Source organism: Struthio camelus, chromosome 1, assembly GCF_040807025.1.
Source record: "Struthio camelus isolate bStrCam1 chromosome 1, bStrCam1.hap1, whole genome shotgun sequence".
Classification (NCBI taxonomy): Eukaryota; Metazoa; Chordata; class Aves; order Struthioniformes; family Struthionidae; genus Struthio; species Struthio camelus.
Genome location: NC_090942.1, coordinates 122,336,275 through 122,355,496, shown reverse-complemented (window position 1 = coordinate 122,355,496; position 19,222 = coordinate 122,336,275). Strand labels below are relative to the sequence as shown.

General features: G+C 36.8%; 1 protein-coding gene across 8 annotated transcripts in view; it reads right to left on the bottom strand.

Annotated features, from left to right (window-relative positions):
• Window positions 1-2,556: 2,556 nt before the first annotated feature.
• The window catches only part of TTC3 (tetratricopeptide repeat domain 3), a 71,702-nt gene continuing 55,036 nt past the window's right edge, over window positions 2,557-19,222 (bottom strand). For 7 of the 8 annotated variants that reach the window (XM_068913603.1, XM_068913591.1, XM_068913614.1 and 4 more), the window contains 14 exons: window positions 17,797-18,706; window positions 15,772-15,837; window positions 15,025-15,174; window positions 13,607-13,746; window positions 12,035-12,103; window positions 11,245-11,341; window positions 10,162-10,262; window positions 9,436-9,529; window positions 8,695-8,793; window positions 5,734-6,155; window positions 5,173-5,293; window positions 4,802-5,035; window positions 4,521-4,610; window positions 2,557-3,861 (listed from right to left, as the gene is read on the bottom strand). In XM_068913603.1, the coding sequence (XP_068769704.1) occupies window positions 3,751-3,861; window positions 4,521-4,610; window positions 4,802-5,035; window positions 5,173-5,293; window positions 5,734-6,155; window positions 8,695-8,793; window positions 9,436-9,529; window positions 10,162-10,262; window positions 11,245-11,341; window positions 12,035-12,103; window positions 13,607-13,746; window positions 15,025-15,174; window positions 15,772-15,837; window positions 17,797-18,706 (2,704 nt within the window). In that variant the 3' untranslated portion in view covers window positions 2,557-3,750. The remainder of the gene's footprint in view (window positions 3,862-4,520; window positions 4,611-4,801; window positions 5,036-5,172; window positions 5,294-5,733; window positions 6,156-8,694; window positions 8,794-9,435; window positions 9,530-10,161; window positions 10,263-11,244; window positions 11,342-12,034; window positions 12,104-13,606; window positions 13,747-15,024; window positions 15,175-15,771; window positions 15,838-17,796; window positions 18,707-19,222) is intronic. The other variant, XM_068913634.1, reaches the window with a different exon arrangement.

Sequence of the window (19,222 nt, the reverse complement as noted above, 5' to 3'; positions counted from 1 at the left end):
TATGAAATAAGAAGGAACCAGGTGTGTTTTGGTCCAGTAGGGAATATGAATCTGTATTGGGCAAATGGTCTTGGAACTGAAGTTCCTTGGGTTTTTTTTGTTTTTTCTTTTGTTTTTTCTTTCTCCTCCATTGCATTGGATCTTCATAGGAATAGACAATGATACCCTTAATTTAGCTTTGCTGTTTGCATGAAATAGCACCAAAGAAAAAGGACCAGTCAAAAGTTCTAGCCTGAGAATGTATTTCAGGTATTCTTTGCATTATAACATCTTCCCTCTTAAAGTTCTAAAGCCCAGTTTTGATGTGAAAGTGCTTTGTTAGGTGTTGTCATAGGAGTGACTGTTTGACAAACAGCATGATTGAGTTGGTACAGACCAACCTATTCTGATGGCTGAATGACTTCCTTATACTAAATGATACAAAAAAAAACTGCATAAAAAGACGTTTATGCTATGGCACGTTGCCTTTAGGACATGATTTGGCATTATGAGTAACATTCCAAGGGAGACTAGCCATTCACTCTTAACTAAGTAACTAACTAAGTGGGTTAATATTGTCACTTGTGCAATTTGTTGGAGTATCTGTTTATCTATCTATCATCTAATGTATATGCCTAGAAGGGAATTACTGAAATAAATCATACTATTTTATGCTTCTAGAAAAAGTCATGAAAAATGTTTGCAACTATACAGCTTGCTTAGACATCCATGTGAATCGGCAAATCGGGAACTAGAGGGGAAGACCATTTTGCTGAGAAATAACCTTTCTGAAAATGAACAAGTTGTGGCTTTTGATGTTGTTTAAAGTTGAAACAGAACAGCCACAGCTTTCTAACTGTTAATTTTCAATAGAATTTTGTGTAGGGAGGGCAGCATGTCAAGTATATAAATACAATATAAAGAAATATGAGCAAAATGATGACAACCTGAGAGAGAGAAATAAGAAAAAAAGAAAGACTACCAAAAACAGTTTCCTGTGACTTTATCTGGTGGAATTGTCTAGCTGGACACTAATTGTAAGCTTGCCTGTGGTTCTGTGTCATCTGAATTTAAGAAATAAACACCTGGAACTATTTTAATATCTTACACCATTCTTCTACTAAAATAGAACAGCTCTGCCCCCTCCCCCCTGCTCCTTTACCAGAGGTCACACATTTCTGTAAGATCAGGAAACAGTACAGGACCATTTCAGGGGGGAACAAAGCCCTTAATTCTATTTTACACACTGTTACAGGAGTGCCACCTGCTGCTTGAAGTTAAAGTAGCAGAACTCATTGGAAAAGATGTCCTGGCATTCATCCTGCCTCTGTTTACATTAGCTGCAGCTCTTCTACTCCTTCAGTGCAGAGCTACAGCCTGTAGCTTGTGTCTCCACTGGTGCGGTGATGATCGCAGTGGATTAATGGTATATAAAAGGCTTCAGAGATCCATGAGTGACTGCTGAAAAATCCTGCTCTGGAACAAGCCCTGCTGTTCCAGGAGGCTGCTTTGACAGGGACCTAAGGACCACTGTTATACCATGAAGTCTCTTTATTAAGCTGCCTAGAACTAGTAATTATGACTTAGAAATTGTGGACTTCTGTATGTCTGAAAGTCCATCCTTGCGCACAATGATGCCAGAGTTCTACTGTAGTAAGCGAGCATTTCCTAGACCTGTCACACATAAAGAAGCAGGCCAACATCATCCAGCACTGTACTGGAGAAATAGTCAATACAGCCTTAAGAAGTGCTGTATGAGTAAGTAAGTAAGTCAGGAACACGTCTGAAAGGATTGCAAGGCAATGCTGTTTACCCTTTAAAATCCAGTAATAAGCCAGCCTTGTCTACATGTACTCACGGTTAAAAGAGTGTGAGCTATCTGGTCTCCATAAAACTTTATTAGCCTCTTAGAACAGACAAAAAAACAAGTTCCATTTATGAGAAGTCCTCTTTAAAAAAGTGAAAGAATAAACTGGAAGAGTTTTAGCGATATTTACAGGTAATCAGGTTCAGTGAAGAGAAAGGGAGATTAGATTTTTAGATTAAAAAAAAATCTACTTATTCAGGAACCTGGGTCCTATCCGTGCAGTGGGCATAAGAAAAAGATTGGCCAATTACAAGTGTTTGTGTGTACACACACGCCAGTTCAATGCTAAGACCTTGCATTAACAGTAAGTAAGTGCTGTGTTCATCCAGTTCACAGCCAGCTTAGCCTCACTACCGCAAGGCAAGTTATGCTTCATTTGGAGCATACTGTCAAATATGGCCTGTGTACAACAGCTTTGCCACTGCTTAGCAGATCAAGGATGCCCTGCCCTGGAAGACAGTGGTGTCAGGTGCTAAGAACTGCTGCTTTGGTGACAAGCTAAGATGAGGAGGATAGAATCAGTCCCTGTGTTTCTTCTTCCCAATGAGTAAATAAGGGAAGCTTAAAAGGATGCAAACGCTGCAGGGCTGAGCAGCACAGTACCTACTTCTTTAGGCAGCAAGGTGCCTTACTTCTCGCTCTAGCATTACTCATCAATAACTTACTATGCTTAGCAAAAATATACATAAAATAAGAGAGCACACCAGCCGTAGTAGTAACAATATTTATTTTCATCACAAAGTTCCAGTTAACATAATGATTAATCACAGAAGTAATGTGAAGCTTTATCCATAGCATACTCACTCATTTTGGGGAACAAATGATCCTTAGCATTAGCTAACCTAATCTCATATAATCAATTGAATACCACTTGCACTGAATCCACAGTCATACTCTTATTTTCAGAGTGTTTTGCGGTACATGATCTCATTCTGGTCTTTTGGCTATCTATCTGAGACAAATTTTACAATGAAGAAGGTACACTGATGGCAAACTCGGACTTTTAAAGTAGTAGGATGACCAGTCTTTCAGATACTTACATTCTGTACCTCACACTTTTAGATAAACTAGCATTCATGCACAGAATACAGGTGCACTGTGTTGCTTCATCAAAAATAAAACCCCTTTAATTTTGATTTAAACAAGTCAACTCTCGACATATGAGGGAAATTCAAGCCCTATTCTGAGTTTAATAAAATTGAGCCACAGCTTTCCAAATAATTCTATGCAAGCGAAAAGAACCATAAGAATAAACATTTTGCTTCAAAATATTACTAAAAAAATATTCTTAAACAATTTGAGTTTTTAGCTGTTGATTTATACAGGGAACGGAGCCACAATTATATGAACTTCATTCATAATGATCATGAAAAGCCTGATTAAATTACCAGGAAAAATTACCAGGGGAAAAGTAATAGCTTGGTTGTCCCAAATACTGCTAGTCTATCACACAGATCACCTACTGTCTGATATTAAGATTTATTTTTAATAGTGTCAGCTCTGGAAGAAAACCCACTCTTTGCAGGAATTATGCACAGGCATCACCATCCTTTTGAGGAAAGTAGATACGGTAGTTTAAATACCCCTTAACCAAAAAACCCTAACAGTTTTGTTTGCTTCTGATTAGAAAAGTAGATTAGCTGCGCGCAGTTAGGTAGCAACAAGGGAAAGTGCTGGCTCTCAGAATATACTAACTTGAGTCTATTGGTACCACGGCAATACCTACATCTTACGGCTTAACACCAAGTGTAAAATACTGAAGTCAGAGTTCTCTTACTATTTGCAATAAAAAGAGTGTTTTATCTCTTCCTAGGCATCATGTCACATCTCTTTTCCTTATCATGGTGGTTATTTATTTGCAACAACTTTGCATTTTATTATAATTAGTTCAAACAAAACAACATTTAAGCATATTTGTTTCGTGGAGGAAGCTCAGGAAAGTCTTCAGGTAAGAGAGCATGAACGCGACACATAGGGCAGGTACTTGAATGTTCCTTAAGCCATGTTCTAATGCACTGCAAGAACAGGAAAATAATATTCAGAAAACAGCTGAAGTCTGGTATAAAGAGTTCACCTTAAGTAGGTTAATATTTGTCACTGATAGGTAAACAATATTCCAACATGTCCTACAGCCTCTTATTAAAATTTGCAGTTAGTTCTAACTTTTCCCATTCTGATGCTGTACTGATCAATTCACAGTGCAACCTATTCTGCAATAACAGATAAGCAGTAAACAAATATGTTAATGGATAGGGATCGCTAACAGAAGCATTAGGTTATTTTAATATACTTCCAATTATCTTTACTAAACGTATACAAAGATGTCTATGCAGCTACTATCAGGTGGCTAATACACTTATTATAGTGCTAGCCCATTCTGTAAATATACTCCAAACAGAATTCTGTGACTTGATGACCAACCAATCTCTGACTTAGCCCCTGAAGAGTAAGCTTAAATTCATTCTGATGAAGTTTGGTAAAGAGCTAAATACCAAAACTGGAAACTTTCCAATACAAAGACTAGCTTGATGTACAAACTACGTAAAGGAAAATTGTGCGGTGTTGTTTTTATACTTCTTAAGTGTGAAAGGGTAGCGGTTTTGTTTTTGCTTTTAGGAATGGGCACAGTGGTATAACTGAACTTGCACAGTGATGAGAACATAAAAATACTTACTACTTTGTGAAAACGATGCCCACATTCTAGTTCACACAAGTCTGTGCTTAGCTCCTCATGACATATTATGCAAGGATCATCATCGGAGGTCTAAACATAAAGTGTTAAGTTATTTGAAAGCTAGCAACAATTAATCATCACATTCTAGTAAGCTAATGACTACAATATTACTAAATCTCCTCTCCCCCCCAACATACTCTGATTATCCATGTCTCATGACATTAGCTAAAAAAAAGTGCACGTTAATAACTTCAAGGTCAGTGAAACGGTGGAGAACTTACTGTATCGTCTGACTTTTTCCATTTAGATCTGGATGTTACTCCAACATTTCCCCACGGCTGGGAATTTGGCCAAGAGGGATATGCATTTTTACTTGTGGCATTTTTATGCCCAGGTCTTGCTTTGGATGGACCGGGTACATTTTCTTCTGCAGGTACTTCCTGAGCCTGAGTTCCAGTTTGTCCTAGTGAAGCAGAGGGTACTGACGTCATAGCAATCCCTACTGAAGTTGATGCCTAGACAGATATTGGAAAAGAATTTTGAGCAAGTTTATATCTCAGAGCTTGATAGTAAATAAAATTATGCGCTTTTCTGGACTCTGCTGCACTGTTTCCTTGTCAGAGTTGCACATCAGAAACGTCAAACACACTACCTTATTTTGATGGTCCAGAATGAGTTCTGTCACCCTTCTAAGGATTTCATCTAAGCGCAAACCTGACAATGTGTTCCCATTTTTCACTCGTGCTTCTTTTATGAAGTTAATAAAGTCTGAACTGAAAGACAAAAATTGAATAATTACTGATTATTAATATTAAGGCTACTGGGTTAATCACAGTATTGGAGAACACTGCCTCCTCCATGTTTGATTCACAGCAGGTGAGCCTCTAAAAGATGTTAACTTTTCAAATGAACTGTAGCAAACCCCTGCTTCCCAATATCTCTCTCAATAACTAGGTTCTAGGCACCTTTACTATAAAAAAAAGATCTAAAATATTCAACTGGTAGTTCTAATAGAAAAAAGGTCAACACTATAGATCTATTCCCTTAAAGAATATCTCACCGGAAAAGAAAAGAACCCCTTCCTCTCCCCCCAAAAAATTACTCTTCTCATGAAATAGCAGACATCTACTAAGAAATCCATTCTTTTTTACTTGATCACTGGATGTTTAGAACTTTTGTTACCCAATACAATAAGAAATGCATTAAAAAATACCTGCTGTAACTTGGAAAAATAGTCTGTAGATGTGAAATAATATTATCAAATGCTTTTGGCAGTATTTTGCTGTTTGGAAGTCCAGAAGGCCTCAGCTGTACGGCCAAGTCATCTTGATGGTTTTGGTTTGGTGGGCTAGTCTGAGAATTACTTCCAGAAATCTGTGATGGACAAGTTACTGAGGCTTTATCGGAGTATGATCCTTCCAGAGTGCCGGTGGGTATTTTCACTGATCCATCACTTGCAGAACAAGCCTTAGAATTTGCATGGGTTGGCTTCATTCCAGCCTGTGCATTAGATGAAGCATGTGCTGGACCTTGATCGTCAGAACTTGAAAAAGCAGGAAGTAAATTAGGATGTGCGGATGCAGAGGAATACATGACAATGGCCGGATCACTGATAGGAGGTCTGCTTTGTTTCTTCTAGGAAATAAACAAATTCCCCAGGAAAATTAGTAATTAAAATAAATTGAACAGAACTCTCGAGCGTTTACAGCATGAACGGTGCTGTACTTAGTCATGCTAAGGTACTGGAAGGTCCCATCAATTTATCTTAACTTGCTTTACCTAGGTAAAAATATATTGCACGAAGATCTTTAATATGCACTACATACAGACAAACTGTCTGAAACCTGATTAAGTAGGACAGTATATATGCATTCCAGCTGGTTGCCTTAGCTTATTCTCTTGCTAAAGAATGAACTGCTGTTGGACAGCTATCAGTTTTAAAGTACAGTTTGAGGTGGGCTGTAGAAACACTACTGCTTTAAATAAATGCCATCAGTTTGAAAATACAAAATTCACTCCTTTTTAGTTGATGATGTAATCTGTATACAATCCAGTGTATTGTTTTTTCAACAAACTATGTCAGCTATAGTCATCATGTTGAAAACCTTGGAGCTGGCTTGATCCAGGAAGACTTTTTTTTGCACTAACAATTCTCTTCCATAAATGGAAAGAACTCCTTAAAATGAGTTTGGTTGTTCAATACCATTACTACTGTTTGTTCCAGAACCTGACCGCTTTAAAAAGGTTGTTTTCTAACCCACCGAACTAAAATTCTACATTTATTCACATTCAAATGATAACCACAGGCTCTTGTTCTGTGTTCTTCAGTTTAACACCTTCCTGAAGTGATATTTTACCTTCTCTGTAAAGCAGTATGCCCAGAATCTTCCTTTATAACAAAGGATTGTCTACTTTGGAGAAAGCAAAGAAATAAATGAAAGTAACTTTTGGAATAAACTATTAGTCTATGAAAAAAATCAGAAGAAGATTCAGTATTTGCATGAGAACGTGAATTTGTTTTATATCTACAGGTAATCAATTTAGCTTTGCCAATTCAAATATGTAAAGGCAGGTTGAACTGAAACATTACGTAGTTTCAGCAGTTTGAGACTATTCTACTGAGAGATTAGTTTTTACAAGTTTCTACATCGCTTAGTACAGAGCTTTAAGTTTATTTTTGATGATCCTTAAGCTTTTTAAGTTTCATCAGATTATATTTCTTACGTATAAAAAAAGTGCTAAACTTTAAAGCTGGAATTGATTGAACAGTCAAGAAGGAAAGGGTTTTTCATCATTAAGTATTTTTCATTTGGATTCAGTATTTATCTACTTTATTCTTGAAGCTGAAAGAATTACAGAGGTATCTCTTCTAAAAAGTATCCTTGTATCACTGTAGTAAAAACAGATATCGAATGCAGAACAAGAGGATCCAACTTCCCTCTCCTCCCCAACCTGCAAACGGATGGTAACCCTAAGGATGATAACTAAGAGTATTTACATATTCTCATCAGAAGAATCTTTGAGACTCTTCTCAAAGAGGAGAAAGAAGAAATGAGAAAGAAGATACCTAGAAATAAGCAGAAAGGTATGCAAGAGAGCATAAGTGTAGCTATTACAAGTCCAGAAGAATTGTAGTAACAGTAATAAATATACACTATTAGAACAAAGCTCTGGGTCTAAATTATGCGAAAAGCAAAAGGTAATTTAAAAAAAAAGAAAAAAGAAAAAAAGATAACTTTCTACAGAAAATGCATTTATAGAAGAATGTTTCCTGTGTGCTATTTCTTGATGCCTTTGGGTATTTCGTGTGTGTGTGCATGTATGTGCTATTAATCCATTTTATTTACAGTGTCAATTATATCTCCCCTCAGAGATGACTGAACAATTTTGTCCTTATTCCAAACCGTCCCTTTTGGACACAGCAGTTTCTGAATGCTATCTGTCTTCATGACTGGGCAGGAACTCCGTGCCTTGCTTTCAACTTCACTGTCAGTGAACGGCAGCATTTAAGTTACTGGCATCATTACTGCAGCTATATTGCCTGTAAGTATTTTGCCTTGAAGCATACTTAGTGGAGCATTGACTTATACTGAGTTTGTCCTTGCACCGGGGAACAGTCACGCATGGTTTGGAAGTAACTGCCATGATTTGAGCAAAGCATTTGTGGGACTCCTGGCCCACAACAAAAATGTTTTTTAATAGTACTTATCTGGAATGCAGCCATTATAGATCAATTTCCATAAATGGCTATACTCCATCTAGCTCATGACAAATATGACTGGAAGTTAATTTTGGCATCCACAATCAGTTACACGTGTTGGTGTAACGGGGCCTTGTCTCAAAGGATTTTGGTGCTACAAGGAAGTTATGATATCCAAAAATATCAGTCCTAATTCAGACAGAATGAATATGAAGCGTTCCTCTTTTCATTGTAATGAAGCCTTTTGAAGTTAACCTTAAGCAACTTAAGCCTCCCAGTGGGCTTCATCACGCTAACCTGCGATCACATTTTCCTTTAGGCCATTGTCTAGACATGGAGAGCCAGGCAACTTTTTGCGCACAACTGCATATTCAAGTTCTAATGTACCTGTCATATAAAGGATAGCCATGCTGATGCAAACTTAAAGAACTTTACAGCCTTGAAACACATTGCTATCAAATATGAAGTACATACTAAGTCACTGGGAGGAGATGAAAGATCTGCAGCTTCCATTTTAGTGAGGCAGTTTAATGCACCGTTTTTCACCATCCGAATTTTTTCTTCATACTGAGCCTGCAGAGGGAAAACAAATTACGCTCCAAATCAGCATTAACTTAAGCTCTTTCATTAGTCAAAATGGCATAAACACAACTGCATTTTGCAAATCAATAAATATATCAGGCCTTTCAGGAGAAGTACGGCTACAATTTGCTATAGTAACAAGTATTTAATGAAGTACTTGCATTGATGCTTGAAAAGGTTTGGGAAACAGAGTGTGTATACACATTCAATTCCAGTTCTTAAAACTTAACCTAGACATTTTATACATCTTCGCTCTCGATAGCAAGTTTTCTGTTATATTTTTAAAAGTTGTACGGATTTCTGAAGGCCAAGAAATATAAAAGAATTGACAGTTTGTATTTGTTAATCTGGGAACCAATTCTAAAACAACACCTATAAAGAACAGATTTTATAAAGGCAAAAATCAAAGTCATTAATTGCAACTTAGCCATAATTTAATAATCAGCACTTATTGGAGCTTTCCGTTATCATCAAAAACTGCTGGTCAATACTTGGGAGGACCAGCTATTGAAGCTTTAAAAACAATAAATAAATAAAGAGAGGAATACAAAATCATTTAAAAGATACTTGTTCTGCTCTAATGCCCAAGACAAAATTTAATTCCTCTTACTAAACCAGTAAATTAAGACTTACCTCTACTTCCTCCACTTGTTTCTTTATATTTGAAATATATGTTTCCCAAGAATCAACCTGTGACTTCAGCTGAGGTAATGCTGACACTGAGCTGCTGAAATACACAAGGTTTTCAGTTAAACTCCAATATTCCCATTGTTTTTGTTTAAGACCAATGGATTGGGTGCAGCAGTTTTTCCTCTACAAGCTAAAACACAGTTAAAGACTGCAAGGAATTTTTAATTTAAAGTTCATTAAGCTACTGGCACTCAGATCCTATCCAGTCTTAGGAGCGGATTCCTCAAACAGAAATTCATATGTTGGGGCAAATCAAGACACAGAGAGGGTGCACAACATGTGTTGAAAAGCGTAACTCCAAGGGTTAAGCTAATTCCTCGGCAGGAATTGCATTTGTTGCACGCTCAGCAGATTTGTTCCACCTCTTTTCCATTTTACATTGCAGCTCTTTCCCAGTGATACTGGGCAGGCATAACCGAAACATTCCCAGTAACCTGATCTTGGTAAATTACAACTAAGAGAGAAATTCAACTTAGTAAAAGGCAGAGCGCATGCCAAAAGAGAGGAAAAAGTTCTGTTTAACTACAGCATTTCCATGTACCTTCCAGGCTAGCATCGCTCTTTGAGCGAAACTGACTTGTCTAGTTAAGAGATCCTTGTTAATCATCCAGTAGTTACTTCTTTTTAGTAAGTAGTAGTACTGAAATCACTGGTGTAAATTCTCCATACCTGCCCCCTGACTTCAACACCTTAAGAGCTGCTTCTGCATTGGCAGCTATGCTGTAGAGCTTGAATAACTCAGTTTCCTTCCAGTTTTTGAGTACTGATACCTGTAACAAAATGTTATTTTTTTAATGCAATAAAAGCACTACTTTAGCACAAAGAATAAAACCTCAAACTAGATTTCAATAAGCGTCCCAAACAATGATTTCATGATACAGAGTGCAGCATTCACACACATAGGCTCCTATGGTGAGGAATTTCAAGTAGAATTAAGTGCACTAGCATGCCTTTGTGAGGATAACAAAGGCTACAGTCACTTAACTGAATGTAAAAAACTTCAGTAAATATTCCATTTGCAATTTGTCCAAACAAAAAAATATATATACGTTTTAAGTGATTAAGGCAGCCTTTTAAATACTGCGTAGTTGAAGAGCAGCATGTTCTCTTTCACTGAGGACCAGCAATCTAGACTTTTTATAAAAACCTGTTGCAGGTGATGACAGCCTTCCAAACCTCTTGTAAAAATAAAAAAAAGTTGTTCAAGATATTCAAGCGCAGCATTTCCCATACAAAACATATTGTTTAGCAGAGATTTTGGTATTTATCAGTACTCCCCACCGTTCAGTAAAATACTCAAGTGGATTGTTGAATTCTGGTTCTACCTGACACAGAGGTAGCTATGTATTCATGAATCATGACTTTTAACAAGGAATTTATATCTTCCTTTGGTTAATTCTTACAAATGAAATCTATTCATATATGTAATAGGGATAAGTATTAAGCTGTAAATCACTGGTTGCATTTTATTTGGGGCAACAGTAGATGCCCCAAGCATTCATTCTATGCACTTTTAGTAGTAACCAATAACAATGTGCCTTGATGATCTGCAAAGTTTTTCAGAGTATTGTCACAAACAGCACTTGCCGATATTTAACATTTTGAGGTATAAAGAGCCTTAGATGCTATTTAATGAAGCAAAAAGTCTTCACTAAATAAGACTTCACCAGTCATCTCCTCCACCTCCTACCAGTGCAAATGACCCAGGCTCTAGCAAAAGAGTTTTAGGATTTTTTTTGTTGTTGTTTGTACCTCTGCTGTTACAGCTCTTTTCATACACTCTTGGCAGTCGTCTTGGCTCTTTTTGATAAGTTCTTCCAGTTTTACTTTCTCATTAGCAAATTTATTACTGTGAAATAAAGAAAGTTAAATAGTTGGTTAACATTTACAGCTGAGCAATAATTAAAAATGACAGCAGTTCAGATTCTCAAGCTATTACTTCTCTCTCCCTCAGAACGATGTGTCTGCATTTATATTGTACAGCTTATGGTTTTAGGCATAGTATCGCGCTCAGGTAGCCATATTGCTGGCTCCGTGGGCAGTACCCTGGGATTTCTTAACCACGTTTTATTGTGCAATGTAAGAACTTTATAGGAGCTTGAATGCTCCAAATTTTATTGTTCTGAGTCTTGTAATGTATAAAAAGAATGCATCTGTAAATGAAACCTTGACTGTATAATACATGCAAATAAGTAACTTTTAAAAGGTGTTTAGAACTACAAACGTGCAAAGATCGTTAAGCTGCACACAACATCAATGTCTGTACCGCACACAACTTCTAACGTGTTCTAAAATATAGCATCATATATCAAGGGAAATAAATAAGAGTATTTTGAAAAGCTTTTTTTCATATTCTAAATATCTATCTAAAAGGAGATAACATTTACCTATGGTAAGTAAGCAATATCTTTTACTCTGCCACTTTACTTTTAAAGTGCTTATTTCTTCTAAGCGTTCACTCAGAGTAAAACAGACAACTCTAATAATGTAGAGACAACTCTAGAAAAATGTCAATATTGCTGAAAGGTACAAGAGTTTTTACCTGGTCTCAAGATACGTATTGAAACGCAGCTTATACTGCTTTTCCTTCTCATCAATGTTCTTTGAATACCTAGAGTAATCAAACATTTACTAAGCATGTTCTGAAAACCATTCACTAGCAAATACATTTCACATTCCTCTACATCCATGGTGACAGCTATGCAGTAAATCTATACATCTGATTTATAGGCTGTTTAAAACTGTTAGTGTATATAAATGAACTCCTAATTAAGCAGGAAGTAACTAATATAAAAATGCAGCCTTAAAATTTTTCAAGAGTGATTTGGTCCAGACTACTCAAAAACTACAGATATTAGAACAGCACTGAAGGACTGAAGCCTTCTCAGGGGGTCTGTAAATGGAAAGAGAGCATTAAAAAAAATACAGGATGAATTGTCAAATCTAATCAGAAAAAGTTTGACTGCTAAGTCGGTCAGTTTCATCCGTTTTGAGGAAGCTGTTTTACATGTTACCTATAACTGCAAAAAAGAAAATACTGAAGCAGACATCTATCAATCAGCCTATTAGTGTGATAAAACATCTAGTTGGTTGTACTGCCAGTGATTAGGTTAAAGGTTTCTGAAGTACTTGGAATATGTCAGGAAAATCTGCTGATAATCTACATCAAATGACACATGCCTAATTTCTCAGCGCGTCAGTGATGTGATGTTGTGGATGCTTGCTGACTGTGGTAGGAAGTTGAACACAGTTGGTTCCTGCACCTCCATAGCCAGAGAGAGCCAACTGTCAAGGGTGACAGCTGGGTTTGCTGCATATAGGGGTGCATGCATGATGGGACTCACACATTGGTATTAGTGATCAGATTTCCAAGAGCCCTCTAGATTTCTCTTTTATGGTGGAGAAGGAGTAAAAAGTAGTAGATGCATGGAGCTATGGGGTTCTTGCATCTTTACTTGAATCTGAGAAATGAATGAGAGGACTAGAAAAGGAGGAAGCATGCCTCCCTGGATGACTGTCAGGTATGTTATGTGACAAAGAAGCAAAAAGTATGTGAGAAAAATGGATGCAGACCAGAGTTTGGTTGGGTTGACTGCACCTAACCAAACCAAGAAGGAAGGGAGCAATGAAAATTTAAGGCTAATCAGAATGCAGTAAAGGAAGTAGGGTGAGGAAGCAACAGTAAGTCATGAAGGAGAAAAGTGAAAAAGCAGCGAAAGTCTGAAGGATTTTGGAAAACCTCAGGAAGATCTTAAACAGTGATGGAGTTCTGTTTATTATTCAGATTAAATAACTTCATCTGCATGCAGATCTGCTATTGACAGCGGCACTAATCCAAAAACTGCGTTCAACTCATTTTCAGAATGACGTAATCAGGGTAACAAATTTGAGTTTTCAGTCTGCATACATCACTCAGTTACTCAGTGATTTTTGCATGTTTTTATATCAGAAAAAATTAATAAATGATTTATTATTTAGCTGCAATCTGTGGAATCAGTAGATAATACTGAAACTCACTGTCTACTGGAAATAATGACATTATTTACTGCTGCTTTAAAAAAAAAATGAAGCAAAGGGAAAGTAATGTAGATCTGTATTCAAAATTAGTACCTACATATCATTGGTATCTGTGTACTTTTTGGCTGTATTTCTTATTGCTTTTAAGTTCTCTTGATTTTCTTTTTTCTCCTGTTGCCATTTTTTCTTTTTTTTTTCTAAGTCTTGGTCAAGCCACTCCAGTTCACTCCTTGATATCTAAAAGCAGAAAACAAGGAAACATGATTTCTGAAAGACTTTTTTTTACTAAGCGTAAGTTAGAATAGATTGCTTATACTTATGAGCAAAACCACAGCCAGTGACGTTTAAAGTAACAGAGTTGTACTAGTGCTTAATTTACTCTTAGGTCAGGTGTTTAGCACAGGCAGCATACTCATTAATGCTTACCTGCAAACCTCATTTGCATGGCTGGCTTCAGAATATGTAATACCCTATTCTGCTATTAGCTAAAACAATAAACCTAGTTCCACAGTGTTATGTACAAATGCATAGTGAAATCCAGCTCACAAGTCTGTCGGATCGGTACTAAGTACTGGGAAGCTGGACCAGAGCAAGATGACAGCAATGAATCTGTGTGGCTGCCATAACCACTTAAAAAACACCACACATCAATACATCATTCGGAAACATGCATCGCAAAGTAAAAACACAAGCACCTGCATCACCCATAGACAAGTTCACCCATCCTGGCTCACTCAAACTTTCTGAGCTTCGATTTTTACTAAATACTAATACAGAAACACAGATGTGAGACTCCATCGTCCCCTATATGGAAGTTCGCCAGGCTATTCACATCCAGTGTTAAAGCTAGAGTTCGGGAGCTCCCAAGCTCCAGCGCATGGATTTACTCCAACACACAGATGAAATGAAGAAAGAGACATTAGACTGAGATTGAATGACAGCCCCCATGTTACTAAACTATAAAGAGAGGGGGTGGGAGGAATGCTTTTGGCTTCACTGGAATTAATATTTTTAATGGGAAAACTCTAACGCAGACAAACAAATAACCTATGGCACATACAGTTTTAACTGTAAAATCAACCCAGGCAAATAAACTGATAGGAGGCTGATAGTGTTTTCTGGAGACTACTATTCTTGCTCCCAGGCCTTTTCAAGGAAATAAAGCCTGTTAGCAATCACAGCAAATCAAATATTCACTACTTGAGACCTTCTTCTCCTCAGTAAGAAGAGGAGACTCAACAGTACAGTGCTTTTTGTTCCTTGGAGTCAGCTAAAAGCAGCTAAATACCTATTCACTAGATGGAGGCAAACAATCGCCTATGTGTTCATTTGTGTTCTTAAGAAGATGGCATTCAAACAAACATTTTGAGATTTGCTGAGTTAGACTTAAATGGTAGTCCTCACCACTATGAAGTCTCAAAAATACAGTTGACTGATCACAAGCAATCTACAGTGAGGTTTTTTTCACTGCAGTTTGTCTTTGCTAACCAAATGTTGGGTGAATAAAAAAGTTACCTCAATTTCTTCAACACTTTTTTTTAACAGCTCTTCTAAAACACTGATTTCCTCTGAACTTCGGCTTAATAACTGTTCATATTTTTCCTGTGCTTCTTTAAGTTGTTCTTTTAATACCTGATGCTCTTTTTCCATACGTAGAATATCTCCCTGAAAAAAAAAAAAAATCAATTACGAAAGATAAATTAATATTCATCATCCACAGGGTGGCAAACATTCATGATATGTCTAAAATGAACAGTCTACTGTCAGTTGAGATTCAGAAATCTAGAGAATTTTTCAGAGGAAGTTGTGTAACAGTTTATGAATACAGTTCCAGAAATGAACATTCATGTCTGAAATTAATGGAATATGATGAGTTCGAAGGCCATTTATCCTCACTCATCTCCCGATACAGATAGAAGACTGATATTAACAACAATCTGAGTTGTCTATATGCCCAAGTGGAATATTTAATTAAACTCAAGATTTTGGGAGGAAGTATTAAATTTCCCCTGAAACATACTCTAACATCTAAAAAGCTACAAAACAAAGCTCCAAAGCCACCTTTTTTATGGGCCTACATGAAGTTTATAAGAAGGACACTAAGGAATATGGCCCAAAGTGAAGGGCTAAATCCCCCTCTCCCCCCCCAATATCTCTTAAAATATCTCATTTGCAGAGAACTTTATCTTTGCACTACTAAATTTCTGGGCACTTCTTTAACCTTCTTCATGAAAAATGTAAACACACATATAGGTTACTTACTTGTTGCGTTTCAAATGGATGAAAAGGCAAGGTATTAGTTTCCATATCAGCTACTTCACGATTTACCTAGAATACAAAGAATCATTACTTAGAAAGCTCTCCTGTCTACATGTGCGACTAGTAGGTCAGTTGTCCAGTTTTGGAGGGCCAAGGAGACCTAACACAGTCTTACAAATCCACACCACTTTGAAGTAAGTTTATCCATAATGTAAGAAGAAATTAAGCAACTGTTTCCAAAATGGGCTTCAATCGATAATGAAAGCACTTCCCCCTTCCCAACCTTTCTCTAGTTTAATTGACCATGAGCCATTTACATTAAGAACAGTTCTCTGTCTTTAAAGACAGCCGTGCTCTAGATGTCTGAAAGCTTAAGACTTGCAAAACCATTGTTTGACAGCTCAGAGAGGTACGTTTTGTGGTTCCTCCAAAACGCAAGATCTACTACACAAGTGCCTCCGCTCAGAAGAGACTAGAATCAATGACCTTCAGAGTCCTGCTTGCTTTCCTCTAATGCTGCCTAACAAGGACCTCCTGAAAGAACTAAACTTTAAAAGTCTAATCATGAAACATATTAAAGATGTGTTACAATCCGGTTTATTCTGTTATCGTAACTAATAACCTATGACAAGTGATAGTCAAATGTTAAAAGTCTTGCTCTACCACACTGTTGCAAGCAGAAGAGCATCTGTTGCTTAGTGACCTTTTGAGCTCCGCTAACCAAAACGCATTAAATGGTTACGAGGCAAGAGTTTTCCCTTTGTTGCATGTGTTCAAGAATGAAAAAGAAATCCCCTTTTAAAAGCCTAATGAGCCAAGTAATAAAATTCATCTTCCAAGAATAATTGGAAACTAATTCTCAGAAACTGCTCAGGACAGCTCTAAAGTAAGAAATGTAGCATAAAACAAGTTTGAAAGAACACGTTAAATTTATTTCTTTCCAAATTCCAACTATATGTCAGTGTTATCTTGTAACTATAAAGAACTATGCATCCACTAAGGACCAGAAACAAATGAAGATGAGGAGCTTTTCCCTAATAATCCCTCCAGCATGTTGCATAATCTCTCATACAAACGTACGGGTTCCACAGCTGCGTCTTCAAAAACATTTTGAGTTAACAGGCTGGGCTTTGAATAACAAATCTGGATGTGACCACTGTCTTCCTGTGCTACCTGAAGAGCGTTTTCATGACTGGTATATGCTGATATAACTATGGGGTGTCATTAAAGAGTGAATGCTGCAGCCCCTCTTCTGTTCAGCTGCTCGACCCCTTTCTGCATGTCCAGCAAGGCTTTCTGTGCTTGCAGGATAAGTCTTTTGGTTTTTGTCTTCAGAAAGGAAGGGGGGAAAAGGGAAGCATGCGGTAGTCTCACCCTGAACTCAGGCTACAGCTGGGTAGTCACTGCGAGACCAGAAGGGAAGCGACAGCCAGCAATTTTTAGAACGTACAAAATATCTAAATCCTCAAATATTGCAACACTTGAAACAAATTGCTGAAATAGTTACAAAAAGAAAAAAATGAAGACATAGGAGGACTTTCCCTAACCTCCAAAACTAAATTTAAACCGATATATACCAGGTCCCTCCTTTCATTCTGAGTCAAAGATCTTTGAAAACGTCACACATAACAAAACTCAGCGACTGTGTCTTTAAAGAATCACAAATAAAAACTGGAATAGTTATAAAAACTGTCAGCAACTCGGACTGGAAGCCCTAAAGAAGTTCTCCAAGTAGCAAACACCCTAATATTTTCCAAATGGAGTCATAGCCTCTTTGGGAGGATAAGTAGTAGAGAATGCTGAATACAGTTTAAGATCCCTTACATTTGGGTGGCTTGAGGTATATGACTTGAATATCTCTCTCCTCTTGAAATTCCATACACCATTCAGCCCTTCAGAAAGTCATTTGAAATGATTCAAAAATGAGTTGCATTTTCAACAGCAACGGTAATGTAGTGAAAGATGCTCAATACTGCCATTAATCATTCAGAAGAGCTACAAATATTTTTTTCCATCTTAATTTCTTACCTGAACAGCTATCATCTTTGTATGAGGATTGTTTTTCATTAGAGGTATACTTCTCCTTTCTTTTTCCATCTTAATAGCCAGTATATCATATTCAGCTTCATTCATATTATTTGCAACAGCAAAATTGTCTTCATAAACTGCACTATCCAAGTTCTCAAGCAGGCACTGAGGGTCTTCGTACGTTTGTGTTTCAGTTGGCATAAAAACGCTGGAGACATATTTTTCATCTGAAATTGTTGATTCATTATTATCCTCATGAGCTGTATGACCAGCATAGATATAAGTAGGTTGCTTGGCAAAATCTGAAGGAAGAGGCATTTGAGAAGTCAGTGGCAATACTGTGTCATACTGATAACCCAGTGAAGTCTGAGGCAAAGATATATCAAGATTTTTAGAATCAAAGCAGTCTAGTAAAACATCTGAAAAAGATGAATCATTTTCTGTGGTATTAGTATTCTGATTATGTAAAAAATGCACTGATTTGTATGAAATAGGTAAAGAATAGGGCAAATATTCTTGAGTCTCATAGCTTGCTGCTGTTATGTCCGGAGGTGTTGCAATATGAGGCTGATTAGGGTAAGACAGTGGTTTGAACTCCTTAGCAGCTGGATTTAACTGTAGCTTGTTCTGAGAAGAATTTTCTTGCACATCACAGGCTATACAGTTTCCCTCTTCATTATCTCCTGTCTCATTTCTGTTTGTAATTTCTTTAATAAGAACTGCATGCTTCATTAAGCCAATAACATTATCCACCATAACAAAATGAAGGGATTCCAGAAGAAAAGGTTTCAGACCACCTGCATCTTCTACAATTTTTCGAGCTTCTTCAGGGAAATGTTCATATTCTCCAATTAATAGCTTATCATTAATTTCCATAGGGCCATGTGCTTCCAAGATTTGAGAGAAATAGCTTTAAAAAAAAAAAAAAAAAGTTATCATTATTAATCAAAGACTTAATTTTAAAATTATATTTCACATTTTACATTTTCACAGTAATACCTAAAAAACAAAGACTCTTTAGAATAAGTGAAAAATGATCATTTGGTAAGCTGGTGTTCTAACTAAACAAACATTTTCTGTAATATTCCTGCTTTTCCCTATCTAATTCAAAAACGTTCAACTATTTGGAAAAATTAGTATCTACTTCTATGTATATATTTACATGCACCAGAACTGAGACTCTGGACTTACACAATACATTACAAAATAGGATGTTGCATGTAACATTTTAACATTTTTCTCTCCAAAAAGCAAATACTATTTATATACGTGAAGTATTATCACATAAAAAGTATATGCTATAGTTATTTAAGTATTAAACACAGACATGCATAGGTGGTGATGGTGGAGTTGACAGCCTAGGCAAAACTAAACTCCAGAAAATATTAGAGGGTAACACAAGACTTATTTAAAATAAAATCAAGCA